General features: G+C 35.8%; 1 protein-coding gene across 1 annotated transcript; it reads right to left on the bottom strand.

Annotated features, from left to right (window-relative positions):
- Positions 1-2476: 2476 nt before the first annotated feature.
- On the bottom strand, positions 2477-12411 carry LOC110461358 (retinol dehydrogenase 13-like). Its single transcript, XM_021514804.1, has 4 exons — positions 11888-12411; positions 5469-5711; positions 4689-4994; positions 2477-3233 (listed from the first exon to the last, which is right to left on the bottom strand). The coding sequence occupies exons 1-4, from the start codon at positions 12111-12113 to the stop codon at positions 2854-2856; spliced, it is 1155 nt and encodes a 384-aa protein (XP_021370479.1). The 5' UTR covers positions 12114-12411; the 3' UTR covers positions 2477-2853.
- Positions 12412-19827: the final 7416 nt, after the last annotated feature.

Genomic DNA, 19827 nt, shown 5'->3' with positions numbered 1-19827 from the left:
ATTTGCGTTAACGTCACGTTAAGCTAACAAGACTTTGTACATATGGGCCAAGAATATATTCTAAAAATACTGCATTGTACAGCCGCAAACTGCATATAAAGTAGACACCTATCTCTCTGTATATAAACAACAGCAAATCACCTAACATATCACCAAATAATTATTTTTGCATTAGTTCGCGAAGTGAGACAATTATGGATTTAAATGACTTGCTTATATTTGTTAAAGTCATCATAAAACAAAGAAATGATAACAAATTGTGTTCTTTTTTGTGAATTAACTCCCTCGGAAATAATTCAATGAGAAAACAGTTGCAACAAATAAATATCCGCAAAAGAAAATCAGTGATTTGAAGTATATATATATATATTTTTTAAACCGTCTAAAGGTGTAGTAAAATATTAAATATATGTATACAAAACTGAAGGCACAATTGTCGAGATAGCTCGGTCTAGGCACAAGTGAATACAATGGCATTTCAATATAAACCATAGTTTAGTCGGTCTTACAATATAAATCATACCGAAGTAAGCTGCTAAACCGCTGTTATCAATACAGCATGTTTTTTGAATTAGCATAAAATATACTTACATATTTCATTGAAATATAGAGAGCTTCAAATTTTAAATTCATAGTAAATGGAATTACAACCTAATCAGACTTTTAGCTAGCTAAATTAACGAAATCGATAATTATATACAGAAAAAAAAATGTTATTCCATTATTTAATGAGATTGTTTTTGTTTTGTTTTATTAATTAAATACATGTTTACAAGAAATAGGGAAAAGGATATTTAATTAACCAAACAAATACGCGGTGGTAACCGCTCAGGTGCCAATTACACAAAAACATGTTCGCGAGGGAGCAATGGCACCCAGCTGGCATGAGAAATTCGCCATGTCAACAAACACCCACTTAATCGGGGCGAAGATGTATTAATAAAAAGCTACATGCCAAACATCGATGCAGAAAAAAATAAGCCTACACAGATAGCACGACGGAAGACTGTATATCAACATTCTGATTAATCTTAAATCAATTACCTTCGGGCGAAAGACCCTTAATATTTGGTGAAATGACACGTTTTCCTTAGTTAACATTAGTATCAATCCCAGTGCATGAGCTTTCCAAAATCGGTCTCTCGTCAGCACCGTTATCAGTTATGGTGCTCTATCGTGGATTCACTGGGTTAACGCCCTCATGTTAGCATTATCAATCGGTGATTACCACAGTCAGCGTCCTCCTTTAATTACCTGTATATATAACGCACGTCCAGTCAATCAAAACACAGAGTTGGTTGCCCTTCCTGTAAGCGTGGAAAATACATTCCATATAACAAGATGTTGGCTTTGTAAAAGACTTGACTGACTGGCGAACTCTCATTTTATCACTCGGCGGAATTTATCTGTATACAAATTCCAAAACCAATCTTTTATCGCAGTTGTACAGATTTGTATGAGCAACAACCTGAAATATCTTATATATTTCCACTTCGATGTATACCATAAACCTAAACTTTTCTCACTATGTGGAACACATGCTCCAAAACTGCCTTCAGTTCACAGCAAGAGTTTTCTAATGTTTTTAAAATTGATTGCACCAATATAACATTTGCCCTTTTTTCAATTTTAAAAATGATATATCAGACAACAGTTCGAATCATATAGTTTTCGTTGTATTCATAGCACTAATGAAGAAGTTTTCCCCTTATTTTATATCAACATATATCAATATTCTAAATCATCTGCATAATTGCGTTTCCCCTTTTTTATATCAACATATATCAATATTCTAAATCATCTGCATAATTGCTTTTATATCAACAATCTTAGTTATCCCCATATTTGTTTACATTGATATATCAACAATTTTAGGTATCACCTGTTATGTAAAAATGCCATAACACAGTAAACATTTTATATTTCCCCACATCTAAACACTACACATCTAAGGTAGTGCAAAATTATTAATTTTGACATAACGACACTCTTTTATGATATGTTAATAACCATTTCCCTTGATTGAAATGGGAACAATCTGACGTCAGAAGCGGTGACCCAGCTTTTCCGAAAGAGGTCCCACATTTATTTCGGATGTCCAAAGTAAACTTTATCAGAGTGAATATCGATACATTATTTCAAAGGGGAGAAAGAAAAGAGGCTGGAACGCATCCCTGTTCCTAGGATCCGCCACAGTGAGAGAATGTTTGTCATTGGTTACTCGATACAGAGGCAAACAATACCATACTATAGCAATAGTGTAAGCGTTCCACTAACATTAATGCATTTTAAATCATTATTATGGTTTCACGACTGAACGTGTTCATGAAATATGTTTCAAACAAAAGCGCAAATGTCAATTGTGGACGGACTCATTTGGTTTGTTACTACTAACGTCTTTGCGTATTGCAGAGTTATCTTCTCTTGGGAGCAGGTATTGATTGTTACGTCACTTGTTTGTAACGACGTTATTTTCTCGCACAAACCAATGACGTAACAATCAATACCTGTTCCCAAGAGAAGATAACTCTGCAATACGCAAAACAACATAACGTTGATAAGTAAATAGGTTAAAGTAATCATTTGTGTGACTTTGAATGGCATACATAATGCAACATTCAACGTAATAACATCCTTTCAGTAGATAAGAAACACTGCTTGTAACATAATGGAGCCAACAATCAGCGAAATCCTGCACCTACCTTACAAATGTATAAGTGACAGCTATATAACACTCACACACAATCTTATCTCTACCTAACATTGAAATGATAAATAGCAGTAACAACGAGCATGCGCATTTAGTCTAACAGCTGCTCACTCATTCACACGCATATAACTAAATTCATTTATCTATTTCTCTTTCTTTCCTTCCGGATTTGCAAGGTGTTGTGCACCTGTCTCGTCCTGTTCACCAGTGACCTTGACATTGTTTACTTCCGGTGTAGGCTCGTCGTCAGAGACATCAGGTTCCTCGTCTAAGTCACATAAGCGTAAGCTTTTATTCCACAGTTGTCGACCTTTAGCTTTATCTTTTACAAAATCTTTCGTTTTCAGTGGTTTACAGTTCTCAAACATTTTTCCGGATTGGTCTCTAATGCCTTCCGCCACTGCGCAATAGACAATTGTCTGACATCCTTCCTCTGGGGTCTTGAACAGAAACCTCGCAGCTGCCCGCAACACCTCTCCGAAAACTCCAGGCCAGTTCCTCAGTAGTTCCGTGTGGACACAGCCTGAATAAGACATTGACACAAATCATAATAACTCTGTTCTCTTGATATGACGTTATATTACGTCGCATTATCCGTATCCTTTATGTAAATTATAAAACTGTCAAATACCATGCTCTCGCACAACCCTCCTCGATACTCCAGGGTCAACACTCATTTTCACACTCTGCACCCCCGGAATATGTCATAGCTAAATTGAAGGCACGCGGCAAGCTATTTGATTTGTCTGGAGTAAAAATAAACCTGATCAATCGCTAGGCTTACATCTGTCCTTTGAGGATTACAAAGGAGCGGCGCCTGACTTCAAGGCTAGTCAAATTTACCGTTATGCGACCGCAAGATTCTTTTAATGTACATCCTTGTTTTTTGTCTCGTCCTCATGATGGCGAACACTGAGCCTTTGCTTTTTCCCTGACATACTCCAGGGATGCAGAAAGCGAAAGAGGTAAACGTAATCCATGGAGTATTGAGGATGTTCCACAACAGAATTTTGAAAACTAATTATTTTTATGATTTATTATTTTGGATTGGTGCATGCACTACCATCGTACTTCAGAAACATGGACACTATACAATGTTTAGTTGTACGCATGCACTTATTAATGTTACATGCATGCTATATCGCTAGTGCAATGTTATTATACAATATATAAATGTGACCTAGACATTTCTTTATATACTGTTGTTTTCCATTAAGACTTTATTTCCAAACCTTATCGTTATTTTCGACAAACAAAAGGTGTACTAGAAAAAAAGGACTTTGATTAAGTTTACCGTTTCATACCAGCCAGGTCGGTGTCAGCAATATAGCACGTTAGCTTATACACCCCTAAAGTCAACTTTGTAACTTTACCAAGTAAAAGACTGGGCAAAGTCCAGTTTAAATGTGTATGGGTTGATGAGTTAAAGTGCCCCTTAGTGATCCCATCGTCTGTGGACACCGTCTTAATTTTAAATAAACCAAAGATAACATTTGTGTTTGTGCTTGTGTGCGTGTGTGTGTATTGGGATTTATATCCAAGTTGATATGCAGTGCACAATCTCAGTGTCAAGTATGTAAATACAATCATACTTCTCTTTTGAGATTATACTGTGATAATTTGATTTTTGCTATTGATATCAAACTGGTTATCAAAAATCCTTACATGAGCACGTTATTAAACAATAATCTTCCCGACGAATCTTCCACGATGCCCCTAGTTTTTCCTCGGCTTTATCATTTCATTAGGGTTGTAAAGTGTTACCTAACTGCATGCATTACAATTATGGAGTTAATTATTACATGTGTTCTCCGACACTGTACAGACTTTTCGAAAACTTGGGGAATGTCGCTGTTCTTAAACAAGATATATTGTGCAATTGGTAATAAATTGAATTAAAAGAATATTAACTTGCAATTGGTCATTACAGGGATGTCAGACCCTTGTCAAAACAAGGTACAAACAATCTTTATCATACCTGGGTGCACAGCGTAGGCGAGCACAACGTCAGGAAACCAGCACCTATGCGCCTCCACTGTGAACCGTGCTATTGCCAGTTTACTGCGCGCGTATGCGCCATAAATGTCGTAGTTCTTCATCGCCAGGTCTTCGAACTCGAGCTTGCCCTTTGCATAGGAGTCCGAACATACATTGACGATACGACTTGGGGCGCATTTCTTTAGTCTGTCCTTCAGCAGGTAGGTAAGGTAGAAATGGCCCAAATAGTTTACCCCGAAACTCCTTTCGTACCCGTCCTCTGTCGTGGCCCGAGGCCCCAAGTAAGCTGTGGACAAATGTCAATGTATATCAATGGGTTTTCTTACGACAGCAACAAGGATATAGTGTTTATGATTATTTCCCCAATGACCACTAAATGGTTCCTCACTCCTCCGCAGCGGCTTTTTCATTGGTTAAGAATAGCACTGTGACGCAGTGTAACTTAACGATGCAGAGTTGCACAGTGACGTATTTTGTCAAAGCAATTTCAATTCGGTTGCTGATTGATACAACGGATTTTTAACAAGAAAAATGGCTCTATCGTATGTGTTCATGTTAAAGGGGCAGTAGTTATTCTTCGCCGTGATGTTCGGTTATTATTGCATATGTTATTCAACTTTTTTTATGTAATTTCAATTATTTTTCTTCATTATTTAAAAAAAAAATAGGGTTCAGTTGAATCGCATTGTTCAATTAATTTACTCAATGTTGCGTTGCATTTATTGAAGTCAATAATGTGTATGGTTTCTAAGAGACTCACCCGCGTTATTAATTAGAACGTCCAGTTTTGGTTCATTCTTCTGAAAATCCTGTACAAAGTCCTTCACGGTGCGCAAAGATCCAAGATCAATGTAGTATGCGTACACGTTATCGTTATGTGTCTTCATGCGTATTGCCCTGGCTACTGCTTCTGCCTTCTTCATGTTCCGACAGGCAAGGATGACCTTGGCGCCCCTCTTGGCAAGGTCGTACGCTGTAGACTTGCCTAGTCCCCCAGATGCTCCTGAAACAACGAATACAATATGATATTAAGATGGTGTATTTTACGTTTTACCTACCTTCTGATAAATATCGGAAATGGAGGGCAAACATTCCCCAAACAATCAAGGAAACCAAGCAAATGCTTTGGCGAAAAAACGAAACAAAAGAATTTTCAAACGCAAGTTATTACAGTGTGAGACATAGTCATAGACAAAAATATGTATAAAGAAAGCTACGTTCCTATGTATCTAAAGATCTCGAAATTCGAAGGGAAATTTCCTAGGTCCAAATACCAAATAACAAACGCAAACGCGCAGCAAAATATTGGTCGTCATGACAATTTACAAAGTTAAAAAATATTAAGTTTAAACTAAAAGGCATGAATCTACCGATTTCACTCATCACATTACATAACCTGGTGACATGTATTATCGACTTATCAACAAACGCCTTCCTGAAAGATCCTTGTTACAATGCAGTTCTGTTGGATATAATCTTATATCATGGGTAAAGGAGGTAATTTTAATCTCTAAAGTTGTAATAGATACCACATATCATTCCTGGAATGAAAGATAAACACCAGACACGTTTGATTCGGCAACATCTTATGCAATAATGTGGTAACACTGGTATCGACGCGAACAACACCAACTACGAAATTTCTCATAATACACATTTCCCATACACATTCGTGACTTCTTTATTCACGTTAAAATGTGCTCATAAATAAACATGTAATTTTAAGTACCCTTTTATCGCGGTACCAGATCAGTTTACCACGCGGATTGTTTTTGTTTTAATTTTGGTTATTTTATCTTCTTTTAATTTCGTCGAGAAGAGTATGTATGATTGCCAAGGGAAAATCGAATTTAATTAATGGTAAAACTGTCGCTTACATTTGTAAGAATTTGTCTTAAAGCCACATAAACAATGGCGTGGTTCTTTGTGTGCTTAAAAAGTAAATGTGCTCCGTGACCTTTGTTAGCTTTTTAAACGTTAAGTAAGTTTAAGGTCTTTCTTTATAGTAACAATGTTACGTTTTTAATTCGACAGCAAACAGGTTCAAAGAAAGTGTTTTTAGAATGTCAAAAACGCCATGTTGTAATTCAAAGTGGTATAGGTAGATTGTTATAAGTAATAAGAATAAACCTGTAGGACGAGTGTCTTTATATTAAGGGATTGTATTAGACAGGTTTTATTGTAGTTCGTTTGATTTCACTTGTGGCCCCGACTTGTGTTAATGTGCCGTAAGGAAATACAAGCAAACAAACCAACGACTACTGTCTGTGATAAACATTGGAGTTATGAAATTGTTTTGGTACGATTGTACCGTAGTTGTAAAAAATATCTTAACTTGTACAAATGAGAAACTCATTATCATTTCGTCTGCCAATTCTACACCCCTTTCCCGTTCTCGAGCACTTTTGCTTTCCTTCTTACCTGTATCAACCTAACAGTATGAAACAGACCGTGACGAACGCTTATCTAACGCTGATGGCTAGGATAATTTCACTTGTACATGTTACACCTAATACTTAAGTTCCCGTTGTATACAATATTACTATACATCATCTCTGTAACAGAGTGTCTCATTGGATAATGATCGCGTCTGTCTCGCTCGCTCGAGTTTCCCAGCGTTTAGCACTCGTGAAACAAGACTAATCTCGGAGAAACAGAGAATCGTGTTTCTCTACAACAAGTGTACATGGCATATCGTGCCATGCATACGACATTGTCTGCAAAACATCACTCCTCTATGGTGTCATAGTTCTGCCCATCCTCGATTCTCCAGGAGTTTTGCTCACTCACATTCTCTGAATCCCTGGTATATGTCATTGCAAAATCGAAGGCTCAGTCTGCGCCACCTTGTGGATGAGACAGGAAGACTAGTTAGATCCTTTGATGTACATCAATAGATTATCGCGGTAGCGTAACGGTAAAATTGACTGTCTTTGAAGCCCGTTGTCAGTACGAGCCTAGCGGTTGGTCAGGGTTTGTTTTGTTTTACCACAGACCAATCAAATTGCTAGCAGCGTACATTCAATTTTACTATTACAAATTCCTATTGTGCAGCGAGCGCAAGGGAGAATAAATCCCGGGAGCATCGATGATGATGATTTCACCAACTCACGAGTTACTAGTGACGTATGTTGACATACTTCTTAAAAGGGTCGACACAATCTATGGATATTACGCAATATTATTAGAATTATGTCGGTATACAGTGACAGTATTTTAAGTTTTTCATGTAACGTTATTTTCCCACTTGGTTCTTTATTAGTTATTTGTATCTCTATAGATTTTCCAGAGATTTTCGTCCTAGACTGATGAAATTCAGTACAGAATTAGACAATCATCCAGCACTTCTGTTGACAATATATATATATATATATTATTCATGTGTCTTAGAAATTTAACCATGGTAAGTTAATTGGAGGAAAAAATCAACAAAATTTTAACATTGTAATTTCCTAAGATTCGTTAATACTTTTGCTGCCCTTCTGTTGGTATAAAATATCAAGTTGATTAGACATCCTTTATTTCCACATTCTTACGAATACAAATATGACAGGGGTATAAATGTCTAGTTAAAAGTGTAAATCCCTTGTTCAAAGAGTAAATATCTTGTTAAAAGTGTAAATCCCTTGTTAAAAGTATAAATCCCTTGTTAAAAGTGTAAATCCCTTGTTAAAAGTATAAATCCCTTGTTAAAAGTATAATTCACCAGTTAAAAGTGTACATCCCTTGTTAAAAGTGTAAATCCCTTGTTAAATGCATAAATCACCAGTTAAAAGTGTAAATCACCAGTTAAAAGTATAAATCACCAGTTAAAAGTGTAAATGCCTTGTTAAAAATCATAAATCACAAGTTAAAAGAGTAAATCAACAGTTAAAAGTGTAAATCACCAGTTAAAAGTGTAAATCACCAGTTAAAAGTGTGAATTCCTGATTAAACCTAAACACTACACTTCTGCTACTGTGGAAGTAACTTGTCGTAATAATAGATCCCAAGAGCTAATGTTCCTTGTTTACCTGTATGTGACGTTAAATAAAGTTTCTTGTATCTTGTATCTTGTAACTATACTACACACAGGCCATTATAGCACTGAGACTTTTACTTACGTGTTCTGTGCTTAAATAAGTTATTTTATTCTTACTCAGTTTTAATTTTGTGTTTTGACCTACTTTAACGTAAACAGAAATCAATGACCGCGACGTACAGCGACACACCATACAGACAACAGTCTTAATACGTGTCTCGTATTTACGGTCCAATAAGCCCCAAAAGATTGTATAGTCATCCTATATTTCAAGCCCATGGAAATTATCCAAAGAACTAGAACAATCATCGATATTCAGATATGTTATTTGGGTATATATTGAACTTGAACTTTAGTTATTAGGATTGAATCATACAATGATAAGGCATTAAGGCTGATGTCTTCATAAAGATAGTTCATCGGCATTACAACATGTCAATATCTTTCGTGACCCAGCTGAATGTTATGTAACATACATTTCAAATATTCTCTTTACTAGCTGTAGATAGCGGTTCTGGCCTCAAATCCAGATAGATGTTGCCATGCAAAACCACATAAATCCTATTAAACGAAGGCTAGATGACCTACATTATTAAATCAACTTGTTATGGGGCTATTTCATAACATTCTGTGAACATGTTAATGCGCTAGACATGTTAGTTACATTGTAAATGAAAACGTGTGATAATGTATTACATAACTAGCATTCCATAACAACACTCAATGTTACGAAAGGAAACTTCATATAAAGTATATCTACTCATTAGTCACAAGGCTCTGGGTTTTACATTGATATACCGATAACATATGTTGTCGGGGGATTTAACTGTGACTTTTGTGGTTTTATATATGCACAACTATGTTAATTTGGAGCCGAAACGCCACTCAACAGCTGAAAAAACATGTCCTAGATGAACATAATAGTTAGATAATGTCACGTTTTACCATTCAGTTTGGTCGCAAGCAAAATAGTTTGACATGTTCGTTCATGTCGGTAAACTATTAAATTACATTGTAAGACATCAGCCTTAAAGCCTTATAACATACTTATACATCGTTACTTACGTGATTTCTTACGGTAAATGGTACCAGCAAGTTCAGCTATATTACTATCATTGTTACTATTGTAAAATATGTTTAAGTTCTTTTCAATAAAAGTATTCCATACAAATCACATGTTCCTGTGTATTTTACAGTGTTCGAAAGTTGAAAGTGTGAATTAAAACAAAAATTAATAACTGCATGGTTCGAACTCAGAACCTTTACGTTACAAAGCCCACACTCTACTAGTGTTGCAAAGCCAGAATTGTACATGCACAGCATCATAATCAGTGTCCGATTATTAGGCTGCAAGACAATGCAAAAATTAATTAACGTTATTTGACAGGGGAAATTCACTGAAAAAATTTTTTAGTTGTTTTATCTTCTAAACTTGGTAGACAGGTTAGACTGTGGGAGATATAAGATGTAGGTTTAATGATATACGCTCTAGTTGAAACACCACACGTTATCCAGATATATCAAATTCCACTTCAAGTTAAAAACAGAAACCAGCCATGTGTAAACGTTGAAATGTTAGCCAAGTGCGTGGTGTCATTTTAAATGTTGGTTACGTAAGAAAGAACGTATGGTAGCATATTTCTGCCATAGACTCAAAAATTACGAGTAACGCAGGTCAACATAATTTGAAAACGTTGCCGACATAATCTATAGACATGTTGCAATTATGTTCAAATTATGGTTTGTTTGACAATACCTGTTTATACAAAAAAGAGCAAATAGAGTCAACTTACAGTTTTTCAAAAATTTTAATGGGATATACAATTCATTTATAATCATTAAGTTTACTTACCATTAAGCCTCGTTTGAGGTTTCGTGTATTGGCAATGTTAGAAAGTATTCCGTCTTTTCATATTGCAGAGTTATCTGCACTTGTGAGCAGGTATTGATTGTTACGTCACTTGTTTGTGAGAGTAACGTCATCAATTTTTGAGAAAACGGCGTAATTTTCTCACACGAACCAATGACGTAACAATCAATACCTGCTCACAAGAGAAGATAACTCTGCAATACGCAAAGACGGAATTTACCAAGTGGCAATCTGATGTCACACCCGAGCACTAACACCCTAAAAACGCGGTTACTATATCTCCGAAAAGTGCGGTGATATGACAACACAATTGTTAAATAAAGTCGACATAATCTGTGAACATTTCATCTCTAAACCGATGGAATGGCATGTTCATAAAATCATCCACGTGTTTATTAAAAAAAAAAAAGAAAAAAAAGAAAAGAACTAAAAAGGTGTAAAGACATATTGCATATGACATGAATGTATTACTCATAATTAAGCAATGTTAATAAATAAAGTAAATGTATTACAAGTAACGAAATAATAAGTGTATATCTAACGGTAAAATTGTCATAGAAAGAAATATCTAAGCATATGACATGAATGTATTACTCAAAATTAAGCAATGTTAATAAATAAAGTAAATGAACTACAAGTAACGAAATAATAAGTGTATATCTAAAGGTAAAAATGTCATAAATAGAAATATTTTCTTGATAATTTACATTTTGTCTGTACTGCAAAAGTAAACTTTGACTTGTCTGTTACATCCTCGCATAAGCTTATGGTATGATTGATGATGACGTCATACAATGATGAGAACACCTATTTTGATGATGTCATACCTAAGGTGAGAAAACTTGTATCTGTATTAATGACGTCACACCGTTGAGAAAGTTACTGTGGTAGTTACGTCACAACTTAGGAGTATTAATATTAATGATGTCACACCTGCGGTGCGCATTCCTCTTATTAGGATATCACACATTTGGTGATGACTCTGTCTTCTTGACGTAATACTATTGGTGAGAGTATCTGATATGGTGATATAACACCTGAAACTATCTGTAACAATGACGTCACACCTGTGAAAAGAACCTGCTATAATGATTTTGATTTTTACCTGTGATAATAAAGTCGCACCTGGGGTGTAAACTACCTGTAGTAATAACGTTACATCTGTGTTGAAAATACCTGTAGCAATGAAGTCACACCTGTTGTGTAAATATTTGTAGCAATGACGTCATACCTGTGGTAATGACATCACATGTGGTGAGAACACATGTTACTCACGGAATCATCGTACCTGTAATGATGACGGTTTTACCGTTGAGCAGGCGCGAGCTTTGACACGGGACGGTCCAGCGCAGGTAACGCCTCCAGAAAAAGACAATCAAGAGGATGGCAGAGATGACCACGGGGATCAGGAGAAAGGTGGAATAACTCTGAATCACCTGCTTCATTTCCAGTCGGATCTGTCGCCATAGTTCCTTAGATTTAGTCATATTCCTTAAACCCTGAGAGGGTTCCATACTGTATCTTCTCGGTTTGAACCAGCAGACACACGAAGTTAAAAATCTCTCATATTGTTTAAAGACTTTATCGAAATTGTGGGGTCACTCTGTTGCTACTTGTGTGTTGTCCGTGAGTAAATTGGCACTGGTGAGAAGCAGCGTCTGTATCAATCGTGTTACGGTGATGGGTATGCGGTCTGCTACACCGATCTCCTGTTCCCCCTCCTATAGCCCAGGTTGTATAATGTTGCTCCACACAACGGCAGACCGACACGGCCCGCGTGGCTGTCTCTTATCTTTATTACAAGTAAATTGAACCCCTTTCCTGTTGCTCCGGTGTATCGCAGAATAAGCTACAAACAGCAGGTACCTCTGAAACACAGCCTCTCACACGCTACTAGCAGCAAAATACAAACGAGTAATAGTTGATCCAACGTTAAACACAGAATTTTGATATAATTTCAATTTATGTTACTCTAACCATCCATAAATGTATGGATACAATATAAGTGATATATGTTTTTTGAATAAGACACTATGTAATAATTATTCAAAAAGAACATATCGTAATTACCTATAGCAGGGATTCTATATGCTAAAAATACATATATAGTTGGCAATTCAGGCTAGCATAAACATTTGGTATTTTATTTAATGAATCATAAAAGAGGCTAAATCGTTTCTTCTACGTCATGCATATGTTATTGTCATCTGACATTATACTTTGAGAACTTTATCGGGTTTAGATAGGTCCCAGAGGCGAGCTGCGACTGTAAGCCTCAACAGCGAACGCGCTTTTCACCTCTACCGTAAATACACGCGCATTGGCACGGCTTACCCTTTCTATCGCGCACTTTTAAAAAATTCACAGTATCAGCCGCATTGTCTGTGAAGAGCGCGTGTTTTTCTCATCAGGAGTTCGGAGGTTATCATACGTTCCGACGCCGCCATCTTACGTATAGCTACTCACAACAATACGGTCATACAAACAGTAGTTCTGGCAGCGTCTAAATGTCAAGAAACAAAACGAAAATATATAAAAGCAATATTAACGGAACAGTCTTCAAATTGATTGTTATGAAGTGATAACTCCAGATATCACGAGTTATAATTAATTGAATATTAAAAATCTTATTAAAGGAACATTCTTCCATTTTGGTCAGGTTATGAGGTGAGAACTCTCGCTGAGCACGTGTTAATTGAATAGATAGCGAAAATGGTTATTGAGTGAATGTAACTTCTGTATGCAGACTATCCATTGTTCATTGATACAGATTTCTTTGAATTTTTGCGTTAGAAGCTTGCAATTTTTTTTTAAAAAACTTTATTTTAATTAAAAATCAATAAACTGAACTTTTCAAACTTTAATCTCAACCAATCTGGTAGCAACAACAGACAATATGTATTTACGAGAGTTGGAAACGGACTGCCAATGATATAATTTATCCTAAAAAATGTCCATTACTATGTTCAACACATGGGCCCGTATTCATGAAACCATTCTCACGCTCAAGCATAGATTCTGTGCTCAAACCGACTTTCTTGTAACTCACTTAAATCATGTCAAACGAACAGTATTTGGCTTAAAGCATCTTCAAGCTTTTTCCAAATCATTGACAAAATAAGATTGCATTATTAATTTATCAACGAAACAAACCCTATAGGCTGGAGCACAAAATCCATGCTTGAGCATGAGAACGGTTTCATGAATACGGGCCCAGTTCTTGGATAAGGCCCGGTAAAAAGATTTAAGCTAGAGGCACAGTAACGTTTGTTGAAATGCATGATAAGAACTTTGAAGATAAGTAAGAGGTTATTTTATGTTCATCGTTAAACCTGACGCTGGTTTAAAAGAGTACGCCATCAAGCCATAAGATATTTTGCATGATGAGACATTTTTTTCATAATTTTTGTAACTTTCAACAATTTTTTCTTCTCATCTGTGGGTTTATTCTCACACATTGTTGCGAATTTGGAGCAAGCACAGCCCGAATGATAAATTAATATTCATGTTTCAACAGTTTTGGTTACACAGGTATAAACAACGCGTAAATAGTTCAAGTTCTTATCTACATATAAAAGGGTTTCTTGTTTGAGTAATTTATAGTGTTGTGACAAAATTTTAATTTTAATATAATATTAAATATTTAAGTATGCGGGATTTAAGCGGTTATTAACTGTTGATGTGTCTGTTTAAAGCCAAATAACCATGATATTGGCAACAAAGAGTTACGCCAAGACGAAGTTAGGCGAGAATAAAAAGATATATTATCTATAAAACAATTTTCCTATTAATGGCCGATGAGTTTATATTCTTACGAAGAGTATTTAGTATACTTTGTTGCACTCTGGGGAAATCACAGGGACCTGAGAATTTGTTACAGCTATATTTGAACCTAAACTAAGGTGTTCTGAGTAATTTTACATGTTTTAGGGGTTTAGATCGACTTTCGGTAAAAAAAATACACCCCCAATGAATATGATCATATTGGGGTGTCATTTTTACCGAAAGTCGATCTGGTCACTGTGGCGGAAATAATCTGAGATACAAGTTTGATATGGTTAAGCTCGTCTCCTCGATTCACACTATAAACTTCAAACATGTCTTACGGGTTTTTTTAACACATAACTGACCAACCCATTTTATCATACGGCCATGTCATAAATACGGTACCACACACGTGTAATACAACCTGAAGGCGTTACGATGAGTCCAAATTGTAAACTTTATTAACTGTATTTTTGTCTGGTGAATTCTAATGTTTGTGCCATTAATTAAATGAATTTTAAATGTATATTTTGTCATTATTTTTTCATTTCATTTAAAACTGGTCATTATTAAAAATAAATGGAACCGCTTGGCACTGCGCGAAAAGACAATACTATGATAATACTAGTACATGTACTTTGGTTTGCGTCAGCTGATAACACATAATTTTGTTTAAAAAAAAAACTCTTAAAATTATGCATGCTCGTGCAATAGACACGGACACTCATGTAAGGTCGTCTGTATACCATCGTCGAGGTCAAGATTTTAGACGTATACATATTTTAGTAGGAAAGGGGGACTTTTTCCAGTCCTCGCTATTTTATTATCGATTGCTACATTTTTAGCAAAGATCTGTTTACCTTAATGTACCTCTCCCGGAGTAACGCAGGGTGCACGTGCCTAACTCCTTGATTTCGAGGATGTTTGATAACTTTTATTGCAACTTGCTTCGTAACTTCTTCTAACCAATATACGATAAAGATATGCCTATAGTTACCACTTGCATCCTGTAATGTATCCAAGTCAATGCACGGAAAAATGGCGTGTTTAGCTCTTATAGTGTTATTTCATGTCGTCCAAGCAGTTACACATATACAGCATGTAGTTCAATATGTTTGTCATTATTATTTGCTAGGTACATGATGCAATTCTTAAATACCAAGTGTTCCACAATACATCAGACTGAGACTCTAATAAGTTGACATGCCATAGCAAAATTAAGTATTGGAGTCCTTAGTCCGAATTATTCTGACGTTTTATCGACTGTTTTCATATCGGTATGTCGTCGATTAACCGACGACAAACCGATATGAAAAAAGTCGATAAAACGTCAGAATAATTCGGACTATGGAGTCCTCGATTCAATTTTACCCTTATGTACTATGCTGTTCAACAGGAAGATCAAACTGTGAAGCTTACGGGGGAATGTTTGCATTGTAACTTGACTTAACCCTGCCTTGACAGGACATAATGTCGGTGGTGTGGTAAACTGTCGCTCCCGATACGCATTTAATTAGAACCTTGGAATGTGTCATTACAAAATCAAAAACAAGCGGTTACCCATTTGATTGGTTCCAGGGATAACAAAACCCGCTACCGATCGCTAAGCTGAAACATGTTCTTTAAAAAGCAACATCCGGTTCAAATCATGGCCTATTTTTGATGTACATTAAAGGATCGAACTGTTGTATCTTTGAGCAAGATACTTTACTCCGCTTGTTCCAGTCTCCTCAGCTGTAAATGAGTACGTGGTTTTGCAGTGCTAGAATTGTAGAATGCTAGCTGTGAGCGCCGAAATGGCAGCAATGGCTGTATGCTCCCCATGGAGTTGAAAAAGTTATTGGCTGGTTTCAAAGACCCTATAACCACAGATAATAATTTGTGAACCGCTTTGAGACGACCTACAAACTAGGTTGTGCTAAAGCGGTATGTAAGAACCTCGAATTATTATTATTATTATTATTATTATGATATGTATCATCTTCAAAATTGGGCGTAAAGAGTCTTCAAATATGTCAAGAGTTTCTGACTAAAAATAAGCGGACGAGACCTACGATGAATTCTCAAAAATGTATTGGTACCAATGATTTCCTAAGAAATAATCACCGTATGTGCGTGTATAATGGTGAAACGTGTCATCGGGGTGATAAATATCGGGGGAAAAGTTAAGGAAGGCTGTTTGCGGCCTGAGTTGGTTATTTCTCCAACATTTTCGAATCCCGAGTTATATATTCCACCATTATGTACAAACATACGTTGATTATATCTATTCTACTAAATAAATGGTAACGGAAGTCTTTTTCGTGTCTACATCAGTGGCAAACGCCTATGTTAAGCAATGCGCCAGGAAAACTTCAAAAACATACAACCTTAAATTCGGGTACCCTCGTTACACAAATGAAACCAGTCCCACGACTCGCTTGTTTACCAAGTACATTTGCAGGGTAGGTTTTCGGAAGATTGTTGATCGGTTGAAAAATAAGACACGCACGCTCATAGTCTGTGGTCCAAAAATAACCAATGAAAAGTGTCGTTACATCGCAAACGTGGTAGAAGTAAAGTAGGCTACGATACGATAGAAGACTGTTCTAGAGACAAACAGTGTGATGACAATGAAAGCAATGAAAAGGAATAAAAAAGAAGTGTATATGTTTGAAAAGGTTTATGGATACGAGAATTTAAGAAATAAGAATCTCTGTGAGGACAAGGACTTTTTTGTTTAAAATTTATTATAGACATTTCATTCATAGAAATCAGAATGTTTGCTTGTTTTCTCCCGCCCTTATCTCAACATCATTTTATCATGATCAAGGAACTGGTTGTTTGTGACAATGTGCCCCTATTTTATCTAGGATTGTCAATTGGATTTTTCCTTAAAATCTTTGAATGCATCACAAATATTATTTAACTTACTGAAATTAAAAGAAAATATATTATCCTTTTCCTTTGACGTATTTGAATCTCCCGTTTTTGACTGTTAGTTCACATGTGAATAAAACAGATATAGATGAATTTTACAATGAAAAGTTAACCCATTATTCTTCTTGTGGTTAGCTTTTGTCCATTAGATCTGGTGAGGATATTTTCCGTAGCGTATCTTAATCTGGCTAGTTTTGAGTTTTGCTGTTCCTTTTGGAGTTATCGAGCTATCGATCTTCGGGCTAATATTGTATTTATCTCGCTTTGTGTTTGTTGTTAATCACCCTCGTTTCTTGGGGGAAGGAAGTGCAAACAGATTCAAAACATTTTTGTTTTGTTTTTGTAGATTTACTATAAATATCTTACCTTAATTTACTCCATCACTGCGCGTCTCGGTCGGCGAAACTTAGCCAACTAAATTATGCTCAGTCTTTAATTTATTTACTTTGCCGATCAAACTGAAATGGAATCAGAGTTCATCTAAATACTGCCCATCGATCTATTCCGTCTTTGCGTATTGCAGAGTTATCTTCTCTTGGAAGCAGGGATTGATTGTTACATCATTGGTTTGTGCGAGAAAATTGCGTCGTTTTTCTCAAAATTGATGACGTTACTCTCACAAATAAGTGACGTAACAATCAATACCTGCTCCCAAGAGAAGATAACTCTGCAATACGCAAAGACGGAATAAGTTTGTATTGTTTTCTGATCGTTTTTTAAGCGTTGTTGCTTCTTGAACCACTTACCATCTTCATGAGATTTTTAAAGGAAAATATTACAAATTTTATTATAATTAACATAGCCATTTCTTCGCAAAGCTTTTGACCAAGACCCATTAGCTACGGTATTGAGAGAAACATATTAAATTGGACAGGCAATTTTCTAGATTATCTCAATGAAAGAGTTCCCCAGGGTAGGTCCTACATTTTTTCTCACTATCCAATAAACGTCAACGATGACGTCAAAAAAATGCGGTATGCGTACAGCAAGGTCAGGGCACAGAGACAGATGTAGCACCGGAACAGGTCTTCAGGCGATACTACCAAAATGTTCTCAGTTGAACCTAAGCATGTTAAAGGTGGTGGAAACCAAGAACACATACTTAATATACAAACAGACATCACCAATGTAGTGAGTTGGACTAACTGGAAGATTAGCTAGCATTTATGATGGCTTATATATGACATTTCATATTATCGCCTTGTCATCCGCGAAAAGGCCAACCGAAAAAAACCCCCGAAATAATGAAAAAACGAAAACCCACCATAACGAAATAACGCCAAAGCGCAAAAGCTGGATAACGAAAACCCGCCAATTCCAAATAACAAAATAACGCCAAACCGAAGTGATAATAACGCCAAAGCTTAGAAATTAAATAGCGTCGTCTTATATTCTTTCTTCTTTTGGCGTTATTCCGTTATTTTGCTTTGGTGGGTTTTCGTCTTTTTTTTTTTTGTCGCTTGACGTCTTTTCGCGGGCGACATGGCGAAAAGACGAAATGTCATATAATTATAAGCCTACATTACCAATAGAAAACACACAGTGTCGCGCAACGAACATGTCATAACCACGAACGACCGACCTTATTCTGATAAACTCAGGAAGATAGACTTCAAACTTTGGCAAAGAAGATGAAAAAATTGCAGATTGATATGGTCGAAACCTTCAAAATATTGTAAGGTCTTGATAATTTAGTCAAAGAGAAATTATTCCAACAAGAAAATTATTTAGTTGGTTACCATAGAAAACCTAAAAACTGAAAATCATGTTGCATGATCCTTCCATCACCTATAATATAGCCTATACGTCAAAACTATAGTTCAATGAAAAAATGAACTACAGTTTTGATATCAAAACATTGATATATCTTCCAAAAACAAACTTTTTTTTCTCAATGAAAACGTACGGTAAGTTTTTCATATAGTGTACATGAACATGCCAATATACTCGAATAATCATTGTCACTTTTTCTGATACAAAAAGCTTTGCATTTTTTTCAGTTTAGGTAAAATTCATATAAATTAAAAATTTCAACAGATACTTGACCTGTATTTGTCTAATAAAACTGTACTCATTGTCGTGGGAAGTTTTTTTATAGCTTACACGATAAAACTGAAGTATAACATTGTTGTACAATGGGTAAATCTAAAGCGAATACCGAGTGAATTTAATTTTGCTGACGTAAAAACAGCGGTTTTGCCGACCAGATGCGTCATAAACACATACGTTGCAAAAGGTTCATAATCGTAGCTTATAACAAAGATACTCTAGGTTCTAGTTTTGTTTCGTGATATTTTGATGGGAACAATGTTATTAGATATTTACAATCTGTCCTTGCATCAGCTGGCTTAGTTTTCAAGGGGAATATCTTCAAATCTTAGGAAATCCAAAGGCATGAATGCATATATAATACGGCCTATACATGTATAATAATGGTTAACGTTATTGTAGATGTTCAAATAAATGTAACTACTATAAATGGATTTTAAAGGATTAATTAGAGAAAGGTTATGAAAGAAAAGGGTTGGATATGTGAGGATAAGG

Source organism: Mizuhopecten yessoensis, unplaced genomic scaffold (genome assembly GCF_002113885.1).
Source record: "Mizuhopecten yessoensis strain PY_sf001 unplaced genomic scaffold, ASM211388v2 scaffold10603, whole genome shotgun sequence".
Lineage (NCBI taxonomy): Eukaryota > Metazoa > Mollusca > Bivalvia > Pectinida > Pectinidae > Mizuhopecten > Mizuhopecten yessoensis.
This window is presented reverse-complemented; position numbering and strand designations above follow the sequence as displayed.

Excerpts from the sequence above, each read along its gene's own strand:
- LOC110461358 (XM_021514804.1), bottom strand. The coding sequence starts at position 12,113 with ATGGAACCCTCTCAGGGTTTAAGGAATATGACTAAATCTAAGGAACTA. Across the intron at positions 5,712-11,887 it reads TAAAACCGTCATCATTACAG|GAGCATCTGGGGGACTAGGC; the intron begins GTACGATGATTC and ends TCGTTGTTTCAG. Across the intron at positions 4,995-5,468 it reads CGTTCTAATTAATAACGCGG|CTTACTTGGGGCCTCGGGCC; the intron begins GTGAGTCTCTTA and ends ATTTGTCCACAG.